Source organism: Patiria miniata, unplaced genomic scaffold (genome assembly GCF_015706575.1).
Source record: "Patiria miniata isolate m_02_andy unplaced genomic scaffold, ASM1570657v1 HiC_scaffold_13, whole genome shotgun sequence".
NCBI classification, from domain to species: Eukaryota; Metazoa; Echinodermata; class Asteroidea; order Valvatida; family Asterinidae; genus Patiria; species Patiria miniata.
Genome location: NW_024037051.1, coordinates 13,784,439 through 13,812,025, shown reverse-complemented (window position 1 = coordinate 13,812,025; position 27,587 = coordinate 13,784,439). Strand labels below are relative to the sequence as shown.

The 27,587-nt window shown below is 41.5% G+C and overlaps 1 protein-coding gene across 3 annotated transcripts; it reads left to right on the top strand.

Annotated features, from left to right (window-relative positions):
* Positions 1–26,659, top strand: LOC119721356 (rho GDP-dissociation inhibitor 1-like). 3 transcript variants are annotated; one of them, XM_038191401.1, is made up of 8 exons: positions 8–249; positions 7,474–7,557; positions 8,783–8,839; positions 11,028–11,204; positions 11,791–11,871; positions 15,448–15,524; positions 18,916–18,979; positions 24,653–26,659. In XM_038191401.1, the coding sequence occupies exons 2-8, from the start codon at positions 7,491–7,493 to the stop codon at positions 24,847–24,849; spliced, it is 720 nt and encodes a 239-aa protein (XP_038047329.1). In that variant the 5' UTR covers positions 8–249; positions 7,474–7,490; the 3' UTR covers positions 24,850–26,659. The 3 variants fall into 3 exon arrangements, with proteins under 3 accessions (XP_038047331.1, XP_038047329.1, XP_038047330.1); XM_038191402.1 differs by having other exon boundaries at positions 9–249; positions 7,479–7,557; XM_038191403.1 differs by lacking the exon at positions 8,783–8,839 and having other exon boundaries at positions 1–249.
* The last annotated feature ends 928 nt before the right edge of the window (positions 26,660–27,587 follow it).

Below are 27,587 nucleotides of genomic sequence, written 5' to 3'. Positions count from 1 at the left end.
GGTGGAAATAACCAAGTCTGTTCAACCGTGGGCGGAGGTGAAAGCGACCATATCGCGATCGCCACTACTTACTGTTTCGTGTCCTCGCCATGAAAACACTCTACTCTCTCAGTGCATCGGTGTGACTGGATAGCGTACAGAGAGCCGCAGAAAAAAGACAGCTACTCGGAGCCCCTCGTGGAGATCGGTTGGTGTTTAGTAAAGCGCAAGTTGCCGCCTTATTATTGTGACTCACTTTTGTAACATCGGGTAAGTGCACCTGGTTTTCTTTTCTTTTTCCACCGGACTTCCAGCTCCATTGACCACGAACGGTTCACAGGTTTTCAAACGTAAATATATGTATCTGAACTGAACTGAACTGAACGTCGTGGCTTTTTGAATGCCGCACACTGAGTTTCAAACCTGCACTGTAAAAAAACAAGTTGGGCAAAAGGGTTGATTATTCGACCAACGATTGGCGAATAGTTAACACGTTCAACATATTGCGTTCTTTATATTTTGCCCAACAAAATTATTTGCCAAACATGTTTACATTGTAGTTTGGAGTTTAATTAACGTGTGATTCAGGAAGGGGTCAATGTACATTGTATATTAGCCTACCAATGCTGGCCCGCATGCACACACTAGAGCAACGTTCACGACGACAAGGCCTAATGTCCTGCTAATCCCCAGAGCTTACGGCGACTTAAAGGACTGTACATGTCGGTTTCGGGGTGAGAAGAACAGGTGTTTCAATGGATAACTTTCGTTTTGGGCGTCCCTGTTCCAAATTAACCTTTCAAAAACTCAGACGAGATTGAAAATATGAACTCATTCCCATTACTTCAGTCAGGTTGGCGTAGCAGTACTGTCCTCGCCTTCCACCAATGTGACCCGGGTCACAGCGGTGACACACCGAGTTTGGGTTTGTCCCTGCCCGATTCGGTTGCTTTTCCCTCGAAGTATTCTGTCTTCTCCTCTAAAACTGTAATTATTACTCACTACTATCCTTTCTACAGGTTTCTTAAAGGGACAACTAGGTCCTGGAACAGCCCAAATGGACTACAAAACACGCTTTGAACGAGATGATGATAATCGGAAATAACTTTTAAAAGTAGGATATAAACATCCACACAACTATCCTTTCGTGTTAATCGAAAGGCGTTTTGTGTTAATCCTGTATTATTATTCGTGCGAGAACGAATTTCGGGGTCCACTTTTGCGACCCCATAAATTCGAGCTGTTTGGATGCTAGTTGTGATTTCATTCGTCATGTTCGTAGGCGTAAATTGTTTGCCTTTTGCGGACTTTGAAGAAACCACAATTTTTTTGCATTGGTGATTGGTCACCGCGCGCTGTTCCCGAGACACACACGAAAAACGTATTCGTATACTCCGTCATGTCCGATGTAAACAAGCGGATTTTTTCGTCTTTTCTCGGGAACGGTAAGACATTAGGTTGGTTTCCTTTCAACCAGATGTTTGAAATAGGCTTAGTAAACAATCCAAAACATAACATTTTCGGGGATTTCCGGACCTAGTGCCCCTTTAACGCTTGCAAGTTACAGTACCTTTAGGGCGCTCTTTGGGAATCTTTGGTATACTAATTATAATAAGTATTATTATAATAGGTATAATAAAAAAAAAAAACTCAGGCCGAATCCCTAATCCTATAGTGTTTATCAACACAGACAAGCATATGTGACCAGTAATGACTATGAGTATAATTATGTTACCACTTATCCTCTATAATCCCTAATTATGCAGCACCGACCACAAACGTTGCATTTATGCACCGAAGTGGCCCATTCAACCTGTTTCTTATAAGGCCAACTTGGTGTGTTTTAAGCAAACATCATTACTCGTGGAACAGCAAAACGTTGAACATTAAAAAATAACATTTGAAATAACATTAATGAAATGCCATATCCCGTACCATCACGCATTCATCACCAGTGTACAAAGCTTAACTGATAGAACACAAGACCCCGGATGTCATGACCGGAATTGTAAACAGGGAGGAGGTCATGACATCGAAGCCCACAGTGTGGTTGCGTGTTCCATTGTAATTACTGTTTACCGTAACGGCCTGAAAAAACAATCCAGGTAGGTATAGGTATATAGGGAAATAATTTTATTTTGTATTTTTTTTCATTTAAGTTCTGCATGCCCATAAACCATGCGTGTTCTTTCGCAAAAAAAATGTATAAAAACATTATTCAAGCATTCAAGCATTCAAGATACTCAATCGATACATTTCATTCCAAATTAATTTGTACCGTCCAGGCGCGGTTCTAGAACCAATATTTTTTTTTTTTTTTTTTTTTGGGGGGGGGGCAGCACGGAGGATCCAGAATTATTTTCAGGGAGGCGTGCTGAAATGTAGATCGGTTATTTTTTCCAGACACTTAGGCCTCGGGGTGGGGGTGGGGGGGGGGGGGGGGGCTCATGCCCTATTTTCAATGGGGAGCGCCAATAAAATCCTAAAATCATTCACACTATATTAACTAATGCACCCTTGTCACGGCTATTTCTTCTTTAGGAGGAGACAGTTTGCATGTACATCACAATCCTTTTTTTGCTAATGCAATTTTTTGGGGGGCTAATGCAATTTTTTTTTTTTTTTACGGAATTTACCGCGCCTGGTACTGTCCAAGGGTTCTCCACGGGATTTTTAAAAACCTCAGTGTTGGGGAAGTTTTGCTGTGATTTAACAACCTGCGAAGCCATGGCGAGGGGTTAAACATTTTGAACTTTAGAAGCTCTCTTAGCTGCTGCATTTTAGAGCAAATTTGGGGGCTCTTTAACTTAAGAAATTTCCTTTAAATTCTTAAAGTGCGATTTTTCGCACTTTTAACACAGGTATGTTTGTGTCAAAACATGGTCAGTTTCAAGTGTGGAATATGGTTTATGCCCGTGGCAAATTATTAAAAGTACTTGAAATGTTTGAAATTTGTTCGTTTAAAATTATCAATATCAACCTTCAAAATGGCAATAAAAAGTTTGAGGTCATCAATTTGGCCGTAAAAATTCCAGGTCGGTCGAGTTACCGTAAACACACCATTTTTTTGTGTGCCTAACCTGAAGTTGATTCCGCCGCGCTGGAGGAGAGTTTTCATGAACGCATTGTTTGTATGCATGACCGTCCACTGACCCCGCCTGATTAATTCCCCATGCCCCCTATTAGTGGGGCTGTTAAGGTCAGATATGTGATAAAATTGTGCACTTTGTGACTAAAGCATGAAACTTCGCACGTTGGTTCTTCATGCAATGAAGAAAATTTTCAGATGTGGAGACATTTCATATTTGACCTCTTGTGACCTTTGAGAGGTCAATTAACTTTCCTATGACCTCAGTCTGCGTCATAGGTCTTCAGGCCATGGAAATAGTGAAAAAATATCATACTTGACCTTCGGTGACCTTTCAGAGGTCAATGACCTATATATACAGTATTTATAGTTATTTATAAGATTAACACTTTAAACCCCAACTTTTTCAAGACCCAACTCTAAAAGTTAGGTGTTGATGCTATGAATAGCATTTTCATATGAAGGGCATTTCATATCTGACCTCTGGTGACCTTCAAGAGGTCAATGAACTTTGTATGCCCTTTTTATAGACATTTATTAGATTTACTATTCAAAACCCCACTATTTTATGATTCAAGTCTAAAAGTTGGCTTTTCGTGACATAAACAGAATTTTCAGATGTGTGAGCATTTATATTTGACCCTTGGTGACCTTTAAGAGGTCAATAAACTTTGCATACCCTTTTTGCCGCTATTTATCATATTTAATATTCCAAATGCCAATTTTCCATGACCCACTGAAGTCTAAATATAGTTTTAAAAAATGTATTTTAAGTATTATTCTACAGCATGTCATGAATTCAGACCCTAAAGACAATTTTGTTATGACCTCTGATCTCCATTTCCCTTATTGAAGGGCAGACAGGGGTGCAACAGAATACAAGAGGTCCACTGGACAATAATCAAACTCCAACAGTGACCAGTGGGCTTGGTAAAAGGCTAAACATGATTTGACCCATACCACAGAGTGTGATAAGTACACAAGCTTACGTGACTATTGTTAGACATTTGTACATATTACATTGTAAAGAAAGTCCAACAGTCTTCTATCCCAGTCGCAACATGTTGCGTCTGCCAATTGAAAAAAGGAAATGGAGGTCAGATATCACCCCAAATTTTTTGTGGGATTTGAATTCATTACATGACTGTATAATAATATGTGCAATACCTTTCTTTTGCAATATGGAGGCTCCAGTCACGAAAAAGGCGTTTTGACGAATAAGTATGAAAAATAGCGAAAAATACTTTCATTGACCTATCAAAGGATACCAAGGGTCAGATATGATGTCCCCATGTCTGAAAATTCCTTTCATGTCACAAAGAGCTAACTTTTAGACTTGGGTCAGGAAATAGTTGGGTTTTGAATAATAAATCATATAAATATCTATAAACAGGGCATACGAAATTTATTGACCTTTTGAAGGTCATCACAGGTCTGATATGAAATGCCTTACTTATGAAAAAAAAAATCATAGCATGAACACGTAACATTCACATGTAGACTTGGTCTTAAAAAAAGTTGGGGTTTAAAGATTAAATCATTATAACGATAAACATGTATACAAAGGTCATTGACCTCTGGAAGGTCTCTAAAGGTCAAATATTTTTTTGCTTTCGCATCTGATCTTTATTTTCATGGTCTGAAGACCTATGACATAGACTTGGGTCATAGGAAAGTAGTGTTTTCAAGAACAATTGTTATAAATAGTGTATTTAAAGGTCATTGACCCTCAAAGGTCACAGAGGTCAAATATGAAATGTCTCTACATCTGAAAATTTTCTTCAGGGCATGAAGAACCAATGTGTGAAGTTTCATGCTTTAGTCACAAAATCGTATCACTCAACAGCCCCACTATACAGGCCTTACGTGTGCCAGCTATAACAACGAGAGGAAATTTGGAAACAATACTCGTGTCTCTGAATGTTTTCAGTCTCTGGCAGGAGCTTTTACATGTCACTTGGTGGTCGGTCAGTCTGTCCCCGGGAAATTGACCAAAATATGCCCACTACATTCCCCATCAATTATAACTTCCAAATTTCAATTCTCAAAAACATCAAAGTACATAAATTAAACACTTAACCAAAATTGTTAGTTACAATTCGGAAAGATGTTTCAGAGAAATGTTTGTAAACGGAGGCAAAATATGTGCAATAATGTTATAGTCACGCTGTATTTATCACAAATCGCTATAAATCTAGGCATAAATCTAGAGTATGGTGTTCCATATGTTTGATATATTTCATGCAAGACTTTCTTGTCGAGACGTACAGAGCTTACTGTGCGTGCTAATCGCACTCGTTCACTTTAATAGTTATTTGCGGTCTGCATGTTTTCTAGCGCACATACACACCAGTGTTTTAATTTCTGTCAAATGTTTGAGTTGGGATTTAGTAGCAGTCTGGTGACCACGTGGTTTTGCAGGATGGAGGGTACCACAAGTATGGACTTTGAGTGATTGTCCTTCAAATGAGGTGGTTCTTGTAATGTGTTTTGATGGTATAGCAAAATGCACCAACACTGACAAAACAACTTAGTAGTAACACTTTTGTTACTTACTAATGCAGTGCCCGTTGAAAATGTGCCTGTTCGAAAAGGGCAAACTGCTCGCCCGCTGCTGCCGCTGGCATTGATTGCTTGCAGCGTTTTTGAAAACTGCTCATGAAAACAATGCAGACGATTCAATGGTGTTGTTTTCACAGGTTGAATGCACACTCATAGGTTGAACGCATATTTTTAACATGTGAACAGATTGTTCGGTCGATCAAAACTCGGGTACAAGCGCTGTGAGAAATGCAAATACAGGGCGTCGCCTTACCAATGTTAATTTTAATGGAGGGTGTGGACAACAAATCGTTGACAGGCCGTCTGTACTGGAAGCTAGGCCGGGGTGGACACCATCCAACTTTTGGGGCATGTCGATCAGTGCCCCCAAAAGTTGGATGGCGTCTACCCCTGGCCGCACTATTCAAAGCGAACGATCTTCAAACAATTATGGGAAGAAAGGTTGCGCCATTCGTCATTCGCTCGTACCCCCGCCCTGCAAACAGGACGATGGGAAGGGCTGACGAATTAACGCTCTGATTGGATAGATTTTGCGTGACATATGACCTGCAAGTCGTCACGACCACGACCCTGCAAGGTTTGAAACGGCCGTTAACCCTAAAGGGGCCGGGGGGGGGGCGGAATCCGCCCCCCCCCTCAACATTTTCCGCGATAGCTTCTAAAAAAATTTTTTCGCGACCCGAGCTGTTATGACTTTTTAGCCTCGAGCTTTGCGCATCTCTTGATACCAAAAACATAAAAATCGGACCACGGGTTGGCCCGTAGCGAAAACTGATTTTTCGCATATACGTCGTGTACGCCGAGCAGAATTGCCATTCATACATATGAATAATTAATTAGCCATAATTCCAAAACCCTTTGACCTATAGTCATGAAATTTCTTGGGCATGTTTAGGAAGAGTTGCTCTATGCATGTGCTGAGTTTCAAAATTTTTCGTCACTCGATGGCCGAGATCTTAGGGGGGGGGGCGGAATCCGCCCCCCCCCCCCCCCCCCCCGGCTGAGAGATGGTCAAAATAACCCGGCCCTTTCATAAATGCGGCGCCCTTCTTTGGTTGATAAAGCATAACAATGTAGGAAAATCTGTAACAATGTAGGAAAATCGACCCCTGTCAGTTGCTCAGGCTCCGTTTCGAATTCATGAAGGGTCGAAAATGCATATCATTCGACGCTCATAATTTGTCCACATGGTCCGCAATGAAAAAGAAATCACATCCGGTGTGGTGTGTATGCATTTCTATGGCAAACTTTTCGGATAGTATTTGCGCGCATTGGCTAACCGCGGTCTACAGCTGCAGCCAGATGCTTTATACATAGGTCGTGATAAATTACCCAGAATGCCATCACCACTTCCTTCACAAGATTCTGTGAAACTCATTTGCCCTTCCCAACGCCCTGTTTGCAGAACGGGGGTACGAGCGAACATTCGACAAAGCATATATTGGACAGGACCACAATTTTGCCAAAATGTATGGGGGTGTCACCCCAACCCTTCTCTAGTGGTACTCGTGTGTACACAAACCAAAGTATATTTACCGACAGGACGACAATCTTTCCGACAAAACCAATTGATGGGGGGTTCACACACCCCTTCAATAGTGGCACTCGTGTATATATACACAACCTTCAAAACTAAAGTATATTTGCCGACAGGACGACAGTTTTGCCGACAAACCGATTGATTGGATGGATGGACCCAACATCCCTTCTCTAGCGACATCCGTGTGTACAATTAAAGCAAAGATGGGTGATGGGACTTTTCACTTCCCATGGTCACTTCCACGGTGTATCAATACAAACGTCTTTCCAACATGACTGCCCCCATTTTTTTTTCGTTACAAAAGAACAGAAGAGACTTGAAATGAAGGGACACGCCTGTGTGATTCTCTTGATGTGCCTCAGCTGTGTATGCGCGACGGCACTTCAAGGTATGTACATGTTCAGGTGATTGTAAGATAGACCCTATGTAAGACTTAAAGTGGGACAGATAGGGAAATATTTGAGGGAATTGTGCCTTTGATGATACAAGCATGGCATTTGGCACACAATCTTTTTGACCCCGTCTTTATCCTCTAACTGCGCTTTGTCTATACGATTGGGAATTAAACTATTCGCAAACACATGTATTTCCTCGTATAACGGCAGAAATGAGGAATAATACTAGTCTTGGTTAAGATGTAAAGACTGGTAGAGGTAGCAAAAATTGTATTGTGTGGTAGCTTGTTTTAAGTATGCCATTGCACAAAAACAGACGAATTATTTATACTTCTAAGCATCAAACACAGTAAATGAGTATTCATAAATACCTCAGACAGTTTACGCATTCCTATTGGTCGAGAGCCCGTCACGTGGCCGGTCTTAAACGGATGATAAAGACATGGCTAGCTGGTCTTTAACACTTTTCAAGTGTCACAATAAAATGTGGACTCCTAAAAATCCAGTGCCTCTTATCGTTTCATTGGTTGAACGTTCACAATCCTCACGTAGGCATGCGCAACACTACCAGGGAGTCAGAATTTTATAGTTCATAATTCAAAACGCAACGCACCAGGTGCGTTCTGCGCGACATCGCGCAGAACATGATACGCGCGCGTCAATCTCCATAAAAGGGTTGTTTACATCTTACTCGCCAGCTGAACACTCCATTATTTTGCAAGAGGGATGTTTCAAAAAGCATAAGGTGAATTTGTTGAACAAAATCACGATGTTTTGAACGAATTATATGATTTTTTTTTACCGAAAAGGTATTTATGAATGGGAATAAATATGTGCTCCGTCGGTATTTATCACTCTGTTTAAGACCACTTAGAGTCTGGGTGCTGATAATTACCCTCGCCTCCGGCTCGGGTAATTATCAGCACCCAGACTCTAAGTGGTCTTAAACAGAGTGATAAAAACCTCCGAAGCACACATTTATTCCCTTAATAATGGCTTACGAGTATAGAACAGCCATACCATAAATATTCAAAGGACGGAGACATATTAAGTATTATATTAAATAACATTAAAGGTACAATTCAAGTTTGCGTTTACAAAATATATGACGAACATCTTAGAGAAAACATAACAATAACATTACACAACTATAACATTTGTATGTCTATCCACTTTTTTGACTTGGTTTGGATTTCACTTTTTGTTTACTTTTCTCAGAGAAATCGGCCAAAGATGAGTTGCTTCTGGAATACCTGCGGCAATACCTGACCGAGTGTAGGTTTGCGTGATTGTTTGTATCTGTCATCTTTACTAATCTCACTTATAAGCATAGAGCTATATTAAATTACTAGAGTGCTAACTCCTTATTCTTGCGCGTGTGAAGCCGCTCTGGGCGCAGACACTTTGAATATATGTGCGTGTTTGTAGAACACAATCAAAATAGATGGATTGAATTTTAAATGTGTACTCTAAAAATGCAACGCGCAAGTAGAAGATACGCAAATATCTTAAGCGCGTCATGACGGTTCAAAAAACGTCACGGCAAAAAGCATCTGCAGCGGAGGGACGAGCATACGTTGCGCTGTTTGCGTAGAGCAAAATGAAACGCTCATTTGCTGATCGTGCGTTTCTGTTTTGGGCGTATCGGTTTCGATGACGCACCGGTATGGAATACAAACTCATTAACGCCCTGGTTACCGTGCGCACGACGCTTGCGGTGTTAAAGTTATAGTCCATCATTTGTAATTTGTGCATTTTGTTCGTTTGAAGCAATAAAAGTGCTCAAAATCTGAAGAAGGGTGCTGAACAACTAACCTGATGAAGTTTCAGTTCAGTTTCAGCTGTATATTTGGAGAAAAACATCATGCTAGGATCTCGATTTCAAATCAAAAATTGCTGAATCATGTTTTGAATTGCGCCTGAATTCAGCGTCCGAGACACATTCTCGCTAAGCCGAATGCCGCGCACTGATCCGACGAATTATAGCAACCGGGGGTGCGTGTGCGTTGTGCGTATTATTGCGCGCTCTTCGCTGCATAACAAAACGAACTACTAATTTAAATTTTCCTACGGTGCGTCTTAAGAAGCACCGTTGGAAAGGCCTTTTTTCGTTGATTACTTCAAAATGACAGCTTGCCAGAAAGAACAATTTCACAGGGAATTAAGTCCCTTTACTATCTTTCAGCCAAGTATGTTTTTCAACAATAATTACGCTAGCTACTTTTTGGATAGCTGCAAATGATGGACTCGGGCTTTAATATGAAGGTCTTCCGAAAAAAGTTCGAGTACAAACAAAAGAGGGACAACAGAACGTCCGAGGTGGGAGGTCGATGCTCGACTATCAGCCTGCACGTATGCAGTATACTGTTCCTCCCTGGGGATCTCAAAAGTGGTCAAAATGTGCCATCTACTGACATGTACAAAGCCCATTACCATTAGTGTTTTTTTAGCATTTGGTACTGCATCCCCAATACATTCTTTGGAGATCAGGGTTAAAGAAGCATGTTTCCTGGCTCTTATTTTTTTTTAATTTAGTGAAAATTGTACTTCATCCCTTTTTTAGGCATTTTGCAACCCACTAAAAATGGGCGTTTTGCCTAAATTAAACACTCCCTGACAAATTGTCTAGCAGCTAATAATTCAAGTTTTATGAAGAAATAATTAAATAACTAAATGTCGCTTTTGGACGAAATCTCATTCAAAAAATGAGTAGGTTTTGCATTTAATCTTGACAAAAAAAGGAAATAAAATTCTGCCGTACCTGTTTTATTACTGCTTTAATAAAAGGACATCTCTTCGTGGAGAATGAGCGTGCGACTTTTAAGAGATTCACAACAGAAATATCAGATGAAGCCAAACTGCCAAACACACTAATGTGTCACATGGTCACACGGACCTACCTCGATTTGTCATGGCCACATTGCCAAACATGTCCAAATATTTGAAAATAGAGTAAACTTTTAAAATATGCAATTCTTTGCCATGCGGAGTTAGTGTGTGTTCTCGGTTAATTAAAGCACACCCTTAAATGTATCCTTAAGCAGTGTAAAGACAATGGACAACATTAAAAAAAAGTTACAAACAAAACAATCCCTCTTCATTCCTGAAAGTCTGTGAAATGTTTACGAAAAATAGCACATAGATTTGTATAATTTCAGGCAGTTGTAGTTGGAAGCAGTCTCTGCCATTTCAGACATTGACATTTGCTTGTAGTAATTTAAATCTTCGGAATAGTTTTGGTACAGTCCAACTCTGAAACGCCATGTCTGGAAAAGGTACGTGTTAACCCATGCATCCCTGTACCGCGTCAGTCTACAGAAAACAACTGCTATTCTTTGTAAGGTACTGCCCAAAACCACGGAAAGTTCTTTTTATTATCATTTTCAGCAGGGAATCTTCTTAAATGTAGTATAATGTAATACAAGCGTTAAAGTTAATTCTGTCTCTCCTTGTCGGAGTGCAGTAAAGAGGGGAGATGAACCAGAAGCCGTGCCAGCTCAGAGGGGTACTGAAGAGCTTACCCGCGACTACAAACCGCCCAAAGAAGTGGACTTGCAGACGCTTCAAGAACTTGACGCCGATGACGAAACTCTGGTCAAGTACAAGGAAGCTCTACTGGGTAGCACTGCAGATGTTTTAGGTACTGTGCAAATACATTCAAACAAAAAAAAGAACAAGACAAAGTCTATATCTGTCTAAGAACAGAATATATAGGACCTTTCAGCGTTATGATTTTGTTACTGGTTTATGCTTTTCTGTGGAAGTGTATATGCGTGTAAATGATCGAAATAAAAAAAGAAAGTCATGTTTTGGATGACATTATAACGAGTCACAACTTTCTAACACAATTGGGCTGATAGTTGTGACTATCAATTTTGAGTTGAGCATGTTGTGTTCGTGAGATATGATTATAATCTTCAAAATTTAAAAGATCTGAATAAAATCACATTATGACGTCATAATAATCTCATTTAAATTTTCGTCTATAACACATCCCTGTCCATGTACCTTCAAGGTTTCAACCCAATCGAACTTGTAGTTCTCTAGATATAAAACTTAAAATCTTCTTTAAGATGACGTCACCTGTTTGGTTTATGTTAATTCAAAAGCGCCCGCCTATGTGCGGCTATGCGCTATATCTCTTTTGTTGCTGGCACAAAATGGATAAGCCAGTTGAATACGTATACATGTACTTTAGATGACCTTTTTAATTTCTTAAATTTCAGATGAAGGCGGACAAAATGTACTATTGAAGGCCTTGGTATTTGCTCCAGTAGACCACGAGGAAACTGTTCTGGATCTGACAGGTAAACGCAAAAACAGGGCAGTTCCACAGTTATATTAAGAGGGGGTCTTTCGTAAACTCTGTGCTGTCATTCTATAAATTCAAAGCATTGAGGGTTGATTTTTCGGGGACGTCTCTATAGTCCGAAGTCCCATTGGTCCGAAGTCCCATTGGTCCGAAGTCCCATTGGTCCGAAGTCCCATTGGTCCGAAGTCCCATTGGTCCGAAGTCCCATTGGTCTATACGTTCCATTGGTATAAACGTCCCATTGGTCCGAAGTCCCATTGGTCCGAGGTACCATTGGCCCGAAGTCAAATTGGTCCGAAGTCCCATTGGTCCGAAGTCCCATTGGTCAGAAGTACCATTGGTCCGAAGTACCATTGGTCCGAAGTCCCATTGGTCCGAAGTCCCATTGGTCCGGAGTCCCATTGGTCCGGAGTCCCATTGGTCCGAAGTCCTATTGGTCCGACGCCCCATAGGATTAGGGTTAGGGTTAGAGTCAGTCAACCTGAACAAGTGGAACTACACAGTATTGTGACGAAACAGGGGTACATGTATATGAAGACTTGTGTAGGAGTCTAAGTCCTAGGAATTATTTATGAGCGTGATCTGGGACATTTGGTGCGTGCTTATAATGCCAAAGTGCGCTTGGACCAATCAGCAATAAATTGTTCTGCGTGATCAGGAGATTAATAATTCATGGTGAACAGTGACCAATCAGCAACGCGTATTGTGAAGGCTGTGCGCGAATTAGCATGCTTTAGCGTGGGGTCCTGAGATCATCTCGTGAGTTCGCAAGATGACGTCAATGTAGTAGGAACGCGTTCTGGTGCTGTTGCCAAGTTGCAAGAAGCCAAGCTTCGGGGTTCAGGGACGAGTCAAGTCGCGGTGCCGTTTCTGGGGTCTTCGTTGCTGTTGCGTACTCCCCGGTCGGGAGTAGGAGCTCATCTCTGACGGTGGACGCTCTGGTGCGGCCGGGTTCGGGAGCTGTAGCTCCGGGTTAGGTAGCAGTAAGCTAAGTGTTATGTAATATATATTGAGTGAAGTTGTAGCTCAAGGTCTGTCGACTGTCTAAGATAATTGGGGACAAAGATTTAGATGAAATCTAGTAGGGAAATTAAGACTGATTATTGTGTCTTGATTAATGCTAGAACAAAAGGGCAAGGAGTTGTAGAACTTGGTTTGAGAGGCTAGTGAGACTGTGATTCAGTGGTAGATTGCCTGTCGTGGGTTGGACACCATTCGGTGGGGTTTTACGACTAAGGCAATCATTGCCGTAATCATTGGATTAGCTTGCCTAACGAGTTTACTCTTTGCCGTGTTCTGAGCACTTGTGAAGGCTACCTGTTTCATTTGAGATTTATTGCACGTAAGGTATATATTGTATAACTCACTGTGAGGGTTACTGGTTTCCTGAGAGGGTTATTAGGACCGCTCAGATCGTGTGAGGGTTATTTGGATTACATAGTACAGCCTGCTCTGACGATAAATCGTGTTGAGGGTTACCTTTCTTGTGCGAGGGCTATATGTACATCGGGCTCATAGTGTAAATTGGGTTGAGGGTTACCTTTCCTCTGTGAGGGTTATTGGGACAGCTCAATCTGTGTGAGGGTTATTGGAACTGTGATAGTAACAGGGATTATACTTGTATAAGTTTGTAATCATGTGGTGCAGTTGACCACGTGAGGGTTACCTAAGGCTAAGTTTACTACAAAGGGTGCAGTAACTGCAGTTGACCCTTGTTATAACTATTCTTGAATAAGTCCTATTGATAATCGTCTTTGGAATAACTGTCTATGTGAGGGATACTCAGGTTCACCTTGAGGGTTACTAGGTTCACTGTGATGGTTACCAAGTTCACTGAGGGTTACCTAGGTCTGTTGTGAGGGTTACCTGAGTTCACTTTGAGGCCTATCGTCGCTACTTGTCTTGCTCTAATTACATTCAATGAATTACTCAATCACAAAACGGTGGTAAATCTCCACCAAACGAACAGCCCCATGGCTTAGTCCACCGTTCGTTAATTGTCCCCCCCTCCCTTTCGTATGGGTAGCCGCTCACCCGTTCGTTAGGCTAATACAATGTAGATATTTTTGTGGGATAATTGGTGTGGGTTGGAGTCCTGGGATAAAAAAGACCAGTCCCCTCGGGTTCCCGCCAACACCCGCCGGTTCCGCTACAAATGGTGTCAGGATCGGTTCCGCCACAGTATTCTGTTTCGGACCAATGGGACTTCGGACCAATGGGACTTCGGACCCATGTTACTTCGGAATATTTTTCTCACAGAAAATCTTTTGAAATTAAGCGCACATTCTGCAGAAAGGGCAACAAAACCAACTTCTGTTGGTCTGGCAATATTTTTTTGTCATTAGTAGGCATAACTCACGCTACCAGAAAAGGACAAGGCAAAACAATTATGAAAGTTGCACCACACTGCCCCATGTACGGCGAAGTGGTTGTCGGCGAAGTGACCGACACCCGGGTGTAGGTCGGGTGTCGGGTGTCATGTGCAAGCTACCAGTTCAATTATCCCCCCCCCCCCCAAAAAAAAAAAAAAAAAAAAAAAAACAATCGTAACCTTTCTAGACGGATATTAATATTGGTAACTCACGTTATGGTAGGGATCTTACAATGCAGTCCGTCCACGTTGGTAAATATATAATATTTTGTTTGTAACTATATTCCCAAAATTGGTATAGCGAGGACACGAACGACAAATGCATTACAATGCGCCCTGAAAATCGCCAAGTTTGCATAATCGTCGGTTTTAAAGACCGCCCCCATTGGAAGATGGTATACCAGCCCCCTCCCCACCATTTTCTGATATAATTACGGATGCCAGAAAATGTCCGGAAAAAAGTGTCTATATTTCAGCATGGATGTGCGAGTGTCCCATGTTGCCCCCCCCCCCCCCCCCCCCCCCCCGACATCAACAACAACATTAAAAGCCAACCCCCCAAAAGACTATTCGCATACAAAAAATGAACCTTTCTCTGCCTTAAAAAAAGAAACTCACATTACATGTAACACTTTGTATGTGAAAAAGGTGCCTAAATAACTTCCAAACGGCCATATTTTTTTAAACACTCCTCCCCCTCCCCCCAAAAAATATTTAGTAAACATGCACTTTACCATATTCTTACTTAAGTCCCCCTTAAAAAATAGTGGACTCGCAGGTGCCTGCCTAGGAGTTTAACCCTGGTTACGCCACACTGGTAAGGACTTAGCCTTGGCACGATCGCAACAAACAATTTTATCGGGTACTTGGGCACTCCCTGTGACCTATGGGTTCTATGTACAACAAATTCTACGAGCTGCATTTTGACGGCTGAAAATGTACAGTGGGTTTTGTTAGGAGATGGGTTGATTTTTTTTTTTTGCAGCAAGGTGTTCACAAAGGATTTGATAGCTCGGAATCGAACGATTTCTGCTATTAATTAACAGCCTTTCAATTGGTCCATTTCATAAAATATCAACAAATGATAGTGATGCTATGTGGCTTTAAACTCAAGGTTGTCTTCTTTTGAAATTGTTTTGGTTTCCCAATTTTCACTTGGATTGTCACTTGGATGTTTCATCCTCTTTGCTTTGTTCAAAGGTGATCTTTCTCAATTCAAGCATAGACCAATTGTGGTTAAGGAAGGCGCCGAGTACAAGATTAAACTCATATTCAGGGTGAGTTGATTCTAATTTATATTGTCAGTGCCTGCCTTTCAAGAATTGCATCAATGGAAATGCAACAGCCACATTATGGATCGCGCTATTGTGCGTAGCATGAAGATTAAAATCAAATTTAGGATTAGTAAAATCAAATTCAAGGTGTCTCTGAGTAGATTATATTATATCGGAGCCTGCGTTTGAAATATTGCATCAAGGAAAACACACCAACCAGAAAATTTTGGGGATCATGTTCTTGCTAATGTGTACACCATGGGGCATGCTTGGAATTTTCTAAAAGGGAATATATAGACCTTAATCATTTGCAACAAATAAAAAATGAATAATAGTCCAGGGCCCATGCGTCATGTGAAATCATGGCACCTGGTGTGCTGTCATTTTCAAGAAAAGTGGATTATTTTGTACTGACCATCATTGGAAAAAAAATGCTTTTTAGATTCAAATACTGCCCCCATTTTACCAAGTTTAATGAGTCCACATTTTGTTTGAAGCTACACATCCGTGAACGGGTGGAGATCAGCTGATTCAGTTCCCTGACAATTCCCCGTCCTCTATAAATTGGTCTGTTTCGTCTGAAGTAAGGTCAGGCAACTAGACTACAAGAACAGCTTTCGTTTTTTCTTTCTTTCAGCATCTGCATGTATAAACACAAACTTTAACAGGTCAGTTCAATGACGATATTTGCTGCAATATACTCCGCCCAACTACATTGTGTACATCCTTTCTGAAAAGTACAGCAAAAGCAAAAGTTGTGTATTTCCTTTAACTCCCAATGCCGACATAACGCCCTTTACCTTTCAGGCAGCTTGGCTGCACTTGCCATGAATTAGCTGCATTGCCATCAAATAGGCATCAAATGGTCATCAAAAAGGCATCACATTCTTTAGTATTTTTGAGTAGCAATTTGAGCAAAGTTTATAAAGAAAAACATTACAGGCGTACATTAATCAGTCATCAAGAAACATATAATTGATGTAAAATTTATGACTGCTGATGTTCATCTATAGCTCATGGCATTGTTTAGGCATCAATATGAGGTATCGGGAAGGCATCAGAAGTCATCACTGAGCATCAGGCATCACAGGCAGGCATCAAACAGGCATCAAACGGGCATCAAACAGGCATCAGAAGTCATCACTGACTGTCAGGCATCAAAGGGGCATCAAAGAGGCATCAGGAAGGCATCATTAGTCATGACTGACTATCGAGCACTGAGGAATAAAGAGGCATCATAAAACCTGACTGGCATTCGAGCATTGAGGCATCAACGAGGCAGCAGCAAGGCATCAAAATTAAGTCATCACTAGCCATCAGGCATCAAAGGGGCATCAAAGAGGCATCCGGAAATCATTAAAAGTTATGACTGAACATAGAGGAATTGAGGCATTAAAGAGGCATCGATCAGCAAGGCATCAGAATTAAGTCATCACTTGCCATCAGGCATCAAAGGTGTATCAAAGAGGCACCAGGAAGGCAGCATAAAGGCAGCAGAAGTCATGACTAACCATCGAGCGTTGAGTCATCCAAGAGGCATCAGCAAGGCATCAAAAGTATGTCATCACTAGCTATCAGGCATCCAAGGGAGATCAATTAAAGAGGAACCAGGTATTAGATATTATGACTGACAATCTAGCATTGACGCATCAAAGAGGCATCAACAACACATTAGCGTTAAGTCATCACTAGCCATCAGGCATCAAAGTGGCATCAATTAGGCACCAGGAAGGCATTCGAGGTCATGACAGACCATCAGGCATCAGCAAGGCATCACGAAGGCATCACGAAGGCATCATAAGTTATGACTGACCATCGAGCATTGAGGCATCAAAGAGGCATCACCAAGGCATCAGAGTTAAGTCATCACTAGCCATCAGACCTCAAAGAAGCACCAGGAAGGCATTAGAAGCTACGACTGACCATCGAACATTGAGGCATCCAAGAGGCCTCAGCAAGGCAACAAAATTAGGTCATAACTAGCCATCAGGCATCAAAGGGGCATGGATGAGGCACCAGGAAGGCATTTGAGGTCATGGCAGACCATCAGGCATAAAAGTGGCATCAAAGATCACGAGGAAGGTATCAGAAGTCACGACTGACCATCGAGCATTGAGGCATCAATGAGGCACCAGCAAGGCATCAGAATAAAGTCATCTCTAGCCATCAGGCATCAAAGGGGCATCAAAGAGGCACCAGGAAGGCAATAGAAGTCATGACTGACCATCGAGCATTGAGGCATCAAAGAGTCATCAGTATTAGGCATCAGAATTAAGTCATCACTAGTCATTTGGCATCAAAGTGACATCAAAGAGGCAACAGGAGGCATTAGAAGGCATTAGAATACATCAAAGTTATATACAGATTATTAAGAAAATCTATAGCTAGGGAATATCATCCAAAAGACTTTACACCGAAAGCGAAAAGATCAATATTCAAAAAGGAGTCAAATAAGACAATTGTGTACAATATTGCATAAACTCTTCAGTGCCGCAAGGCCCTATTTCGGTAAATTGATGTATTCGGTAAATATGATGGGCTCATGCCATGTTTTTAATGGGGAGCGCCAATAAAATCCTAAAATCATTCACACTATATTAACTAATGCACCCTCGTCACGGCTATTTCTTCTTTAGGGGGAGACCGTTCGCATGTACATCACAATCCTTCTTTTTGCTAATGCAATTTTTTTTTTACGGAATTTATTTTGGGGAGGCTTGACAAAAAAATGGGGGGGGGGGCTGTAGCCCCCCCCCCTAGCCCCCGTAGAACCGCGCCTGCCTGACCTATATATACGAGCTGCAGAGAAACGCGCTCTTAGGGCTGTTAAAATGTGGGTCTATCGCAGGATTCTCCGCATTACCTGGAGAGACAAACGGACCAATGACAGCATCCTCTAGGAGCTCAGCACCACAAGATCCCTGCTCGCCAATGTGAAAACCAAGAAATAGCTTTTTTGGCCACGCGCGAAGGACAGGTGGTTTGGCTTGGGACATAATTGCTGGATACCATCCTGGGAAGAGGCGGAGAGGCCGGCCATGGCGACAGTATATAGCTGACATCCGCAACTGGACAGGTCTGTCGCTTGGGGCTGCAGCCCGATCGGGCAAGGAGAAAACATCTCGGAGGAATCTGGTGCGGTTGGCTGCCAGAGACGGGGAAGGCTAATCTCCGTTAGCGGAGGCATACAGAAGATCAAGGATGAGAGCGGCACAGGCCCTCGCCAGCTTGGGAAGGCCTTCACCTTGCAGTGGGCAGATAACGGTTGAGAATGATAATGATGATGACTTCTGCACTCAGGCGTGCGGTCCGAACAGAATAGACTTAAAGTAAGGTTTTTCGTGATTCTTGAATAATTGTTGTCTTTATTTTTTTTGGTCTGTATCCAATAAAGGTCCAACGTGAGATTGTCTCTGGACTGCGGTATTTTGAAGCTGTTTACAGAAAGGGCATCAGAGGTGAGTGAATGTACGGACATGCAATTTGTCGCTCACCCGGTGTTGCATTTCGATTTAAGTCACACAATGACCCACATATCGTCTTTTTATATATTGTCTTCGGATGTTTTCATTTCATATTATGCGTTGTTTTTGTGGCCCCTACACTTACACTTACACTTATAAAGTGTCGTCTTTTGTGATTATTTGTTTTATTTTGTATTTCGTAGCTTTCATACATTTTTGTTTATTTTTTGTTTTTCATACCGTGTTTGTTCATTGTGTATTGTTTTGGTCGAATAAATCATAATAATAATAATAATAATAATATCCAGTCCAGTCCCAAGGCCTTTCACAAGCTGTTGAAATGACCTCTGACTAATGCATTCTTTTGTTATTAGTCATCCTCTACTACTTATGACCAGATTTTTAAAATGTATTTGTGATTTTTTGTGAATGGGCTTGTAATGAAATGAACTTGAATAGAACACTGCATGGGTGCGCCTTTTTGTGAGAAAACACCCGTAGTACAGGGCAACCATCTTTTTTCTGGACCCCCCCCTCCAAAAAAGTCTCAATGTGACGCGACATGGTGCCCTAATTAATAGCTGCCTTTTCTTTGTTTGTGCTGAGGAACCATCGCAGTTAAGGGTATTGCTTAGGGATGCAAAATCCATGATCACTTGTAAATCTACTTTAATTAATGCTGAAAATGGATAGAACAAAATAGGGTGTAGGGAATTTCTAGAAATGCTTGAATTTTAAGTTCTAAATAGGCTAGAAGGATGTTCTGGCAATGTTTAAGACCGTACACATTGAAACACAAAATATCCACACACACAAAAATGTGCCCAACCTAAAAATTGATTGAAATTTTTATTACAAATTCAGTCATGTACCCACAAAACCCCACTTAGACCAAAAAGTAATACCTATGGCGATTTTAGGGACTTTTCACTTTTTGCCTCCCGGCCCATTGATGCACATGTGTGCAAGAGTTTGAATTTGTTAGGAAACTGGTCTATTTCGAAGCCCCATACAAGGGCGGATCCAGAACAATTTGTTTGGGAGGGGCAAGAAATCTTCTTCCCCCAAAAGTGGGTCCAAAATTTTACGGCGTGGGTTTCGGTGCCCGCTTAGGGGCCCCGATTTGTTTAGGGGGATTTTAGATGCTCTGTGTGCAATCTGAGGCAATTTCTGACTACTTTGTCCAATTTATTTTCGAGCAAAACGTAGTGGTGTACGCAGTAGCTGCCTTTTTACGACTGCGCTTTAAAAAATTATGGGCACTTTTTTGGAGAAGGGGGGGGGGGGGGGGAGCATGACCTCCGGCCCCCCCCCACCCTTTCGACTGCAAAAAAGAAGTGATGCCAGAACCACCACTGATCAAAACAAAATATGAAATGAAGAATTTAACCCAAATACAGATAAAACTCATCATCATACCAAAGTATTGCTTTCACACAAAAAGCTACATGCAGTCAGTGATGCACTAAGACAAAGTAACGCCAGGCAGAGTGCTCAGCAGATCAACGGGATGTAGTGAGAGACTGTAGCATTTAGATTAAGGATGAAAATAGCGTGGCGAAACCGATCCCGCTTATACTTCTAACACCATTTGCGGAACCGGCGGGTTGGCGGAACCCAGGTGGACTGGTCTTATTTATCCCAGGCCTCAACCAACACCTATTATCCCCCCAAAAATATGTTTTGGCCTCGCGCAAGGATGACCTCAATTACCCTTGTTATTGCCTGAACATCCTGTTCTCCTTGTCAGTATGGTGCAAATTCAAACTTGTTGAGAAATTTATTATCCGCTCTGTTCACAAGTACCCCGTCGCCGGCAAAGACCATACAGTTTGGGGTGACCAACCGACGCCATCTTGCCTGACTGCAATTTTGCCGTAAAGCACAGCCACTGCGTACCGTGTACATAGTTCAATTGATTCAGCACCCGATTTCACGAAGCGCTGCGACGCGTCGCAACACGAGTTACGACGTGTAACACGTCGCAACTCGCGACGCGTCGTATCTTCCATTTCACCAAAGTTGCGATGTGTTGAACGCGTCGTAAGTTCCTTGACAACGGCTTAAAACACGTCGCAAGTTAAGACGTGTCTAGTGGTCGTCGCAAAATAAGAAGAGTCATTTCTAAGCCAGTTTTATGCCATAAACATTACATTAACGAGATTATAATACCGAGGCAATGTGTGTAAAGTTGTAAATAGAAAATTCATTGAATAATTATGAATTAGACCGGAATATTAGAATTGAAATTTCAAAGTAGCTATACAGTCCAATGAGAGTTTGTTTTCCTTCAAAATTGCATCGCACGGCCGCCATTTTGTTTTACGTTTTAACAAATATCGAGCTGAGATTCGACGACTCTTTGTTGAATATCAGACGACTATTTACTGTACGCTGACTAAATACATAAAACAGTCACCGAGTTGTGCTATACATACACCTACGACGCGTCGTACTTACGACGTGTTTAGTGAAATGGATCACAGGACGCGTCGCAGCTGCGACGCATCGTAGAGATACGACGCGTCGCAGAGCTGCGATGCATCGTAAGTTACGAAGAGTTTGATGAAATCGGGTGCTGATTTCATCAAACTCTTCGTAACTTACGATGCATCTCAGCGCTGCGACGCGTCATATCCCTACGATGCATCGCAGCTACGACGCGTCCTGCGATCCATTATACAAAACACGTCGTTAGTGCGACGCGTCGCATGTGTATTTATAGCACAACTCGGTGACTGTTTTGTGAATTCAGTAGTCAGCGTACAGTAAATAGTTGTCTGATATTCAACAAAGAGTCGTCGGATCTCAGCTCGAAAAATATTCCAGTCTAATTCATAATTGTTCAATGAATTTTCTATTTACAATTTTACACACATTGCCTCAGTATTATAATCTACTTTATGTAATGTTTGTGGCATAAAACTGGCTAAAAAAGGACTCTTCTTATTTTGCGGTGACTACTACACACGTCGTAATTTGCGACGTGTTTTAAGCTGTTGTCAAGGAACTTACGACGCGTTCAACACATCACAACTTTCGTGAAAAGGATGATTCTACGCGTCGCGAGTTGCAACCACTGATCTCTATGTTGCGACGTGTTACACGTCGTAACTCGAGTTGCGACGCGACGCAGCGCTTCGTGAAATCGGGTGCAGCTGCACCGACGCGTCGTATCTTCCATTTCACGAAAGTTGCGATGTGTTGAATGCGTCGTAAGTTCCTTGACAACGGCTTAAAACACGTCGCAAGTTACGACGTGTCTAGTGGTCATCGCAAAATAAGAAGAGTAATTTCTAAGCCAGTTTTATGCCATGAACATTACATTAACGAGATTATAATACCGAAGCAATGTGTGTAAAGTTGTAAATATGAAATTCATTGAATGATTATGAATTAGACCAGAATATTAGAGTTGAAATTTCAAAGGAGCTATACAGTCCAATGAGAGCTTGTTTTCCTTTTAACACATTTCGAGCTGAGATCCGACGACCGTTTGTTGAATATCAGACGACTTTTTACTGTACGCTGACTAAATACATAAAACAGTCATCGAGTTGTGCTATTAATACACCTACGACGCGTCGCACTTACGACGTGTTTCGTGAAATGGATCGCAGGACGCGTCGCAGCTGCGACGCATCGTAGAGATACGACGTGTCGCATCACTGCGATGCATCGTAAAATACGAAGAGTTTGATGAAATCGGTCGCTTGCACCCTTGTTAGTTTATGACTCTTCTTATTTTGCGATGACCACTAGACACGTCGTAACTTGCGACGTGTTTTAAGCCGTTGTCAAAGAACGTACGACGCGTTCAACACATCGCAACTTTCGTGTAATGGAAGATACGACGCGTCGCGAGTTGCGACGTGTTACACGTCGTAACTCGAGTTGCGACGCGTCGCAGCGCTTCGTGAAATCGGGTGCTGAATGCGACGTGTTACACATCGTAACTCGAGTTGCGACGCGTCTCAGCGCTTCGTGAAATCGGGTGCAGCAGATGTGCAAAAATGTATCACACACAAGGAACGGTGCGCGTCAACCAGCGAAATGTCCCGCCCATGGGAAGTTGTTGCTAGGTAAAATGGCGCCCTCTTGTCGGCGCACGGAGCCCATCCCCAAGAACACATCACGACAGGTGATCGACAAATGGAAAATAACAAACCTATGAGCTTGCATATTTAAGCAGGGCTCGAAAGGTTCACGGCTGGTCAGTTGGACATTGCAGTCAGGCAGTCCAATTAATCATTTTCAGTCGAGCTGGTAATAAAGCTGGTCGGTCAGTCGGTCGGTCGGTTGGCTGGCTCCTCAAATCCAGGATATGCAAATAACATGTACAGTTTGAGTAAAAAAAAAAAGCGGAACGCCAGCCCCCCAAAACATATTTTATATTTGAAATAGTATGTAGCACCGAAACTAATAATGACTGGAAAGCTAATTTCATAGAAGGCAATTTTAGATTTAAAAAAGTACTGAAATTGCTCGAACCTTTCAAAGAATATTACCATTTCAATACGGTGACCCTAAAACTAAAAATGCGATTTCAAGAATAGTCGTCACAATTGTCTTCAAACATCATCAGCGATAAAACCTTAATTTAACACTCAAAAATATTAAACAAAGCTCTTTTGAAGGCCCGTCTTCTTTGCTTTATTTTAAAGTGGATTGTAGAAGTGATATTGTTTGCCTAAGCAGGGTTGTTAGTAAAGATATTGTGTACTAAAGTTGTTGACAGTTGTTAAAACAGGTATTCCGTGTCATTATCTTTGTTGTTCCAAACAGGACACAATATATTGCTCTCTCTTTTTGGACAAAACGCTTTTTAGGGTCATTGCGTTTAAATGGTGATATAGGCCTATTCTACGAACGGATTATGCAATTTCATTTTTTTTTTATCTAAAAGCAGTTTCTGAAATTGGCTTTCCAGTCGTTATTATTTTCGGTGCTACAAATTTTTACTATTTTTTTGGGGGGGGGGGGGTTGGATTCCGCTTTTTTTGACTCACCCTGCATAAGCCAGAGTTATAATGAGTCACTGATTTTAGTGACTCGAGTCGAGTCGAGTCATTTTAAAGAAGTGACTCGAGTCGAGTCATGTCATTAGGTCAAGACGGTCGAATTGAGTCGAGTCGAGTCACAGCGTGTGGACGAGTCGAGTCGAGTCGAGTCGAGTCAAGTATTTAGCTCTAGTTAATTCGAGTCACAGATATTTGAGCACTATACAATCAATAAACACAAGAGTGAAGTCATTTTTTTTAGCTTTTTAAATTTTACATTCGGGCTACTGCTAAGGGGGTGCCAGCTGATCGTCATTCAACTAATGGGGACACTGATCAAACCACGTATGTACATGTATATGTATACATTATTCGCGAACATTCTAACGTGACGTGAAAAAAACCGGCACCGGCGTAAGTCATTGCAAATATTTTTCGCAAAGTTTTGCTTATGTTCTTGGGATTCGAGTCTCAATAGCCTTCCTCGAGTCGAGTCATTCTGATGAGGGACTCGAGTCGAGTCGAGTCATTTGCTCGCAGAGACTCGAGTCGAGTCGAGTCATTTGCCCTTAGGGACTCGAGTCACCAAAAATTGTGACTTGAGTCGGACTCGAGTCGAGTCATTACAACTCTGGCATAACCCCAATCAACCACTTGTTCTTTGTAGTGGACAAGGCCAATTTTATGGTTGGGAATTACGGACCCAAAACGGAGGAGCACATCTTCCAGAGTCCCGTGGATGAGTTACCCGTGGGTATGATGAGACGTGGTGTCTATATTGTCAAGAGTAAATTCACAGACGATGACAAGAATATCTACTTGGAGTGGGAGTGGAGTTTCTCCGTTAAGAGAGATTGGGAATAAGATTATTGTGATGATTTCCTACAAAGGAAATTGGTCTACTGGAAGTGCGGTTTACTTGTAGATGATGCTGTTGGTTTTTGAAGGGGTACATCATGAATGTGAAATTCTTAATTGAATTTATGTTATCATGGTTCAGCAAGTATAGGGATTATGTTAGTTAAATGTATGCCACAACATATACAATGAATATGTAATTGATTTTTTTCCCAAAGTGGCACTTTTTTTTTGAAGGAATTAATTGTGGCATTAGTCATCAGCATTGCCAATGATGACTTTTTTTTAGTCTCTCAGAAAAAGGAACTGCATGTTTCCCCCCCCCCAAAAAAAATGTGTACATGTATATGGATGCCATCATCTATGTACAGAACAAAACAAATGACGTATACTTGTTTTGTATGAACATTGCCTTTTCTCATTTTATCAGAGCAACTTGTACAACTCTTTCATTTTGTGGAAGTCTATAAAACAACGCATTTATTAGGAAATACATTTTGATGATGCTATTTGTTGTAATCGCTTATTAAGTTACTTTTGGGAATAAATGATACATGTTAGTTGTATAGCAGGCTTTATTTTATCTTTGCAGCCTGCCTCAGGCTGTAATTAGACTATTTTGCCATAGATATAGATATTTTCTGTTGTTATATTTTAATTGTTAAAGGTTTGGTTTAATATATGGTTTTGCTTTAGGTGCATAATATGATGTTATATTTCCGCAATGATGTATGGCTTGTTTGCCATAGTAGTGATCTGGTGTCTTCTATGTTGTCATCTAATTCATGGAGATTTTGACCAAGCGCTTTGGGAACCTGGTAACATAAAGCCACCAGTATTATAACAGTTGCATGCCTACCACCTGGCAAGCTTTTTTTGTCAGCACTAGAATGTAGTTTCTTTAATGAAAGCATGGAATACATTACCTCATCAAATAACGATCAGCCCATGTTGGCATAAATCTCAAGATGAGGACAACAAACGAGGACCAAAATGACACGTTATTTGAAAGCATCTGTGTACTTTAACAATGTAGTAGTTTCCATTTTGGATTGGCGAAGCCCCCTATACCTTGGAAGTGGGCCAGAGGCATGCGTATTGATTTTTGTGAAGCCCTTTCAAAGAAGTCTGTTAATGGTCATTGTCTATAAGCCATTTGCATTCTGCACACAAATGGTAATGTTATATATTTGGTTAGTTTTGAATCAATATCAGGTACAATGTAGAATAATTTTACACTGAAACTTTGTCTACCATGTCTATATAGAAAGTAATCTTGATTCTATATAGTTTAGCATACTCAGGAACAAGTCGGTTAGGGTCGGGTAGTGAGTAGCAAATGAGTAGCACTTCAACTTTCAGGGGTGTTTTGTTTGGTTTATTTAAAGAAACCTCGTGCTTCCCGTCATTGAACTTTAACCAAGTTCAAAAAAAGTCGAACATTCCATTTTCAAAGTGCTGACTAAGTTCAGCACGAAATCCAATCAGCACCTGCAAGTTATCCAATGATATTTAAAACTACAAAAGCCTATGTTACACAAGGCTCTATACAGGGAAAATCACCATCGTGCGCTTGACAAAAACAACTTACAAAACTGTCATACTTTTTATATCAAGTTATCCATATTGGGCCTTTTAGTTTTGAAAATAATTTCAACTGGATTCAAGTTTTCTGTGCCTCTTCTGTTAGATTAGCCTATATGACTTAATTGGATGCAGTCGCAAATGAAAAGAAAGTCAATGTCTACCTTATACTCGTAATCATGTTTTAGTTTGGTACAGGAATGGATAGATAAATAAATAAATAATGCTTATATCTTTTTGTGAAAGAGTGTTTTAATTTGTTCCATATAAGGTCTGCAAACATCTGTTTAAAATCTGTTAGTTGGGGACGCTAGTTTGGTGCACAAACAGCAACACCCCGCCCCTACATTATCGATGCTGATAGTGGCGGGTTTAATTATGGTCTACCCTACGAGAACTGACCCGCTTACCGTGGTCAATGTTGACCGTTGGCTTCGCGACCGTCAGACCGTTGGTCTGGCGAAATATTAAACGTTGGATATGTTGGTTCGGCAATTCTTCTGGACGTTGGGCCATCAACGTTGGATTAACAAAAAACAAGTTGGCGCAACATTATTTCGCCAACTTTAGGCGACGTATCCCCCCATCCTGCCAACTACGCTCATACATACGACGCATTGTAACGTCGGCCCGACCAATTTTTGACGTTTGGCCAACGTCGAATACATGCAACTGTTTCGTCTGAACAATGTTGACAGCCGACGTCAAATATTACTAATAACTTCTGAACAACAACGTTGGCAAATCAACCTCATAATAGTATACGAACCGATCGTCAACGATGGCATATTATAATAGCAGGCCGACGTCGAAAATTAGGCCTACAGACTTTTTACTAACTATATTGAACAACGTTGGCAGGCCAACCTCAAAATACAAACTGATCGTCAGTGTCGGCACAATTAACGTACGTTGGAAGGCTGTCCTCGAAACTGTTTACCGTCGTCACCGGCAGCTGTCGGCCGGCCAGCGTCATTACCGATCACCAAGTGTTAGCCAGAACGGGCAGGCCAGGCCGACGTCAGCAAAATGTTTGCATGCGACGTCTTTAATTAACGTAAGTACAACGTTGGCAGGCCGACATTAAAACATATATACACCCGACCGATCGTCGACATCAAAATATATACACACCCGACAGATCGTCAAAGTCGGCAATA

Coding starts and splice junctions, on each gene's coding strand:
- LOC119721356 (XM_038191401.1), top strand. CDS start 7,491: ATGAAGGGACACGCCTGTGTGATTCTCTTGATGTGCCTCAGCTGTGTA. Junction 8,840..11,027: donor GCGGCAATACCTGACCGAGT/GTAGGTTTGCGT, acceptor GTCGGAGTGCAG/TAAAGAGGGGAGATGAACCA. Junction 15,525..18,915: donor AGATTAAACTCATATTCAGG/GTGAGTTGATTC, acceptor TATCCAATAAAG/GTCCAACGTGAGATTGTCTC.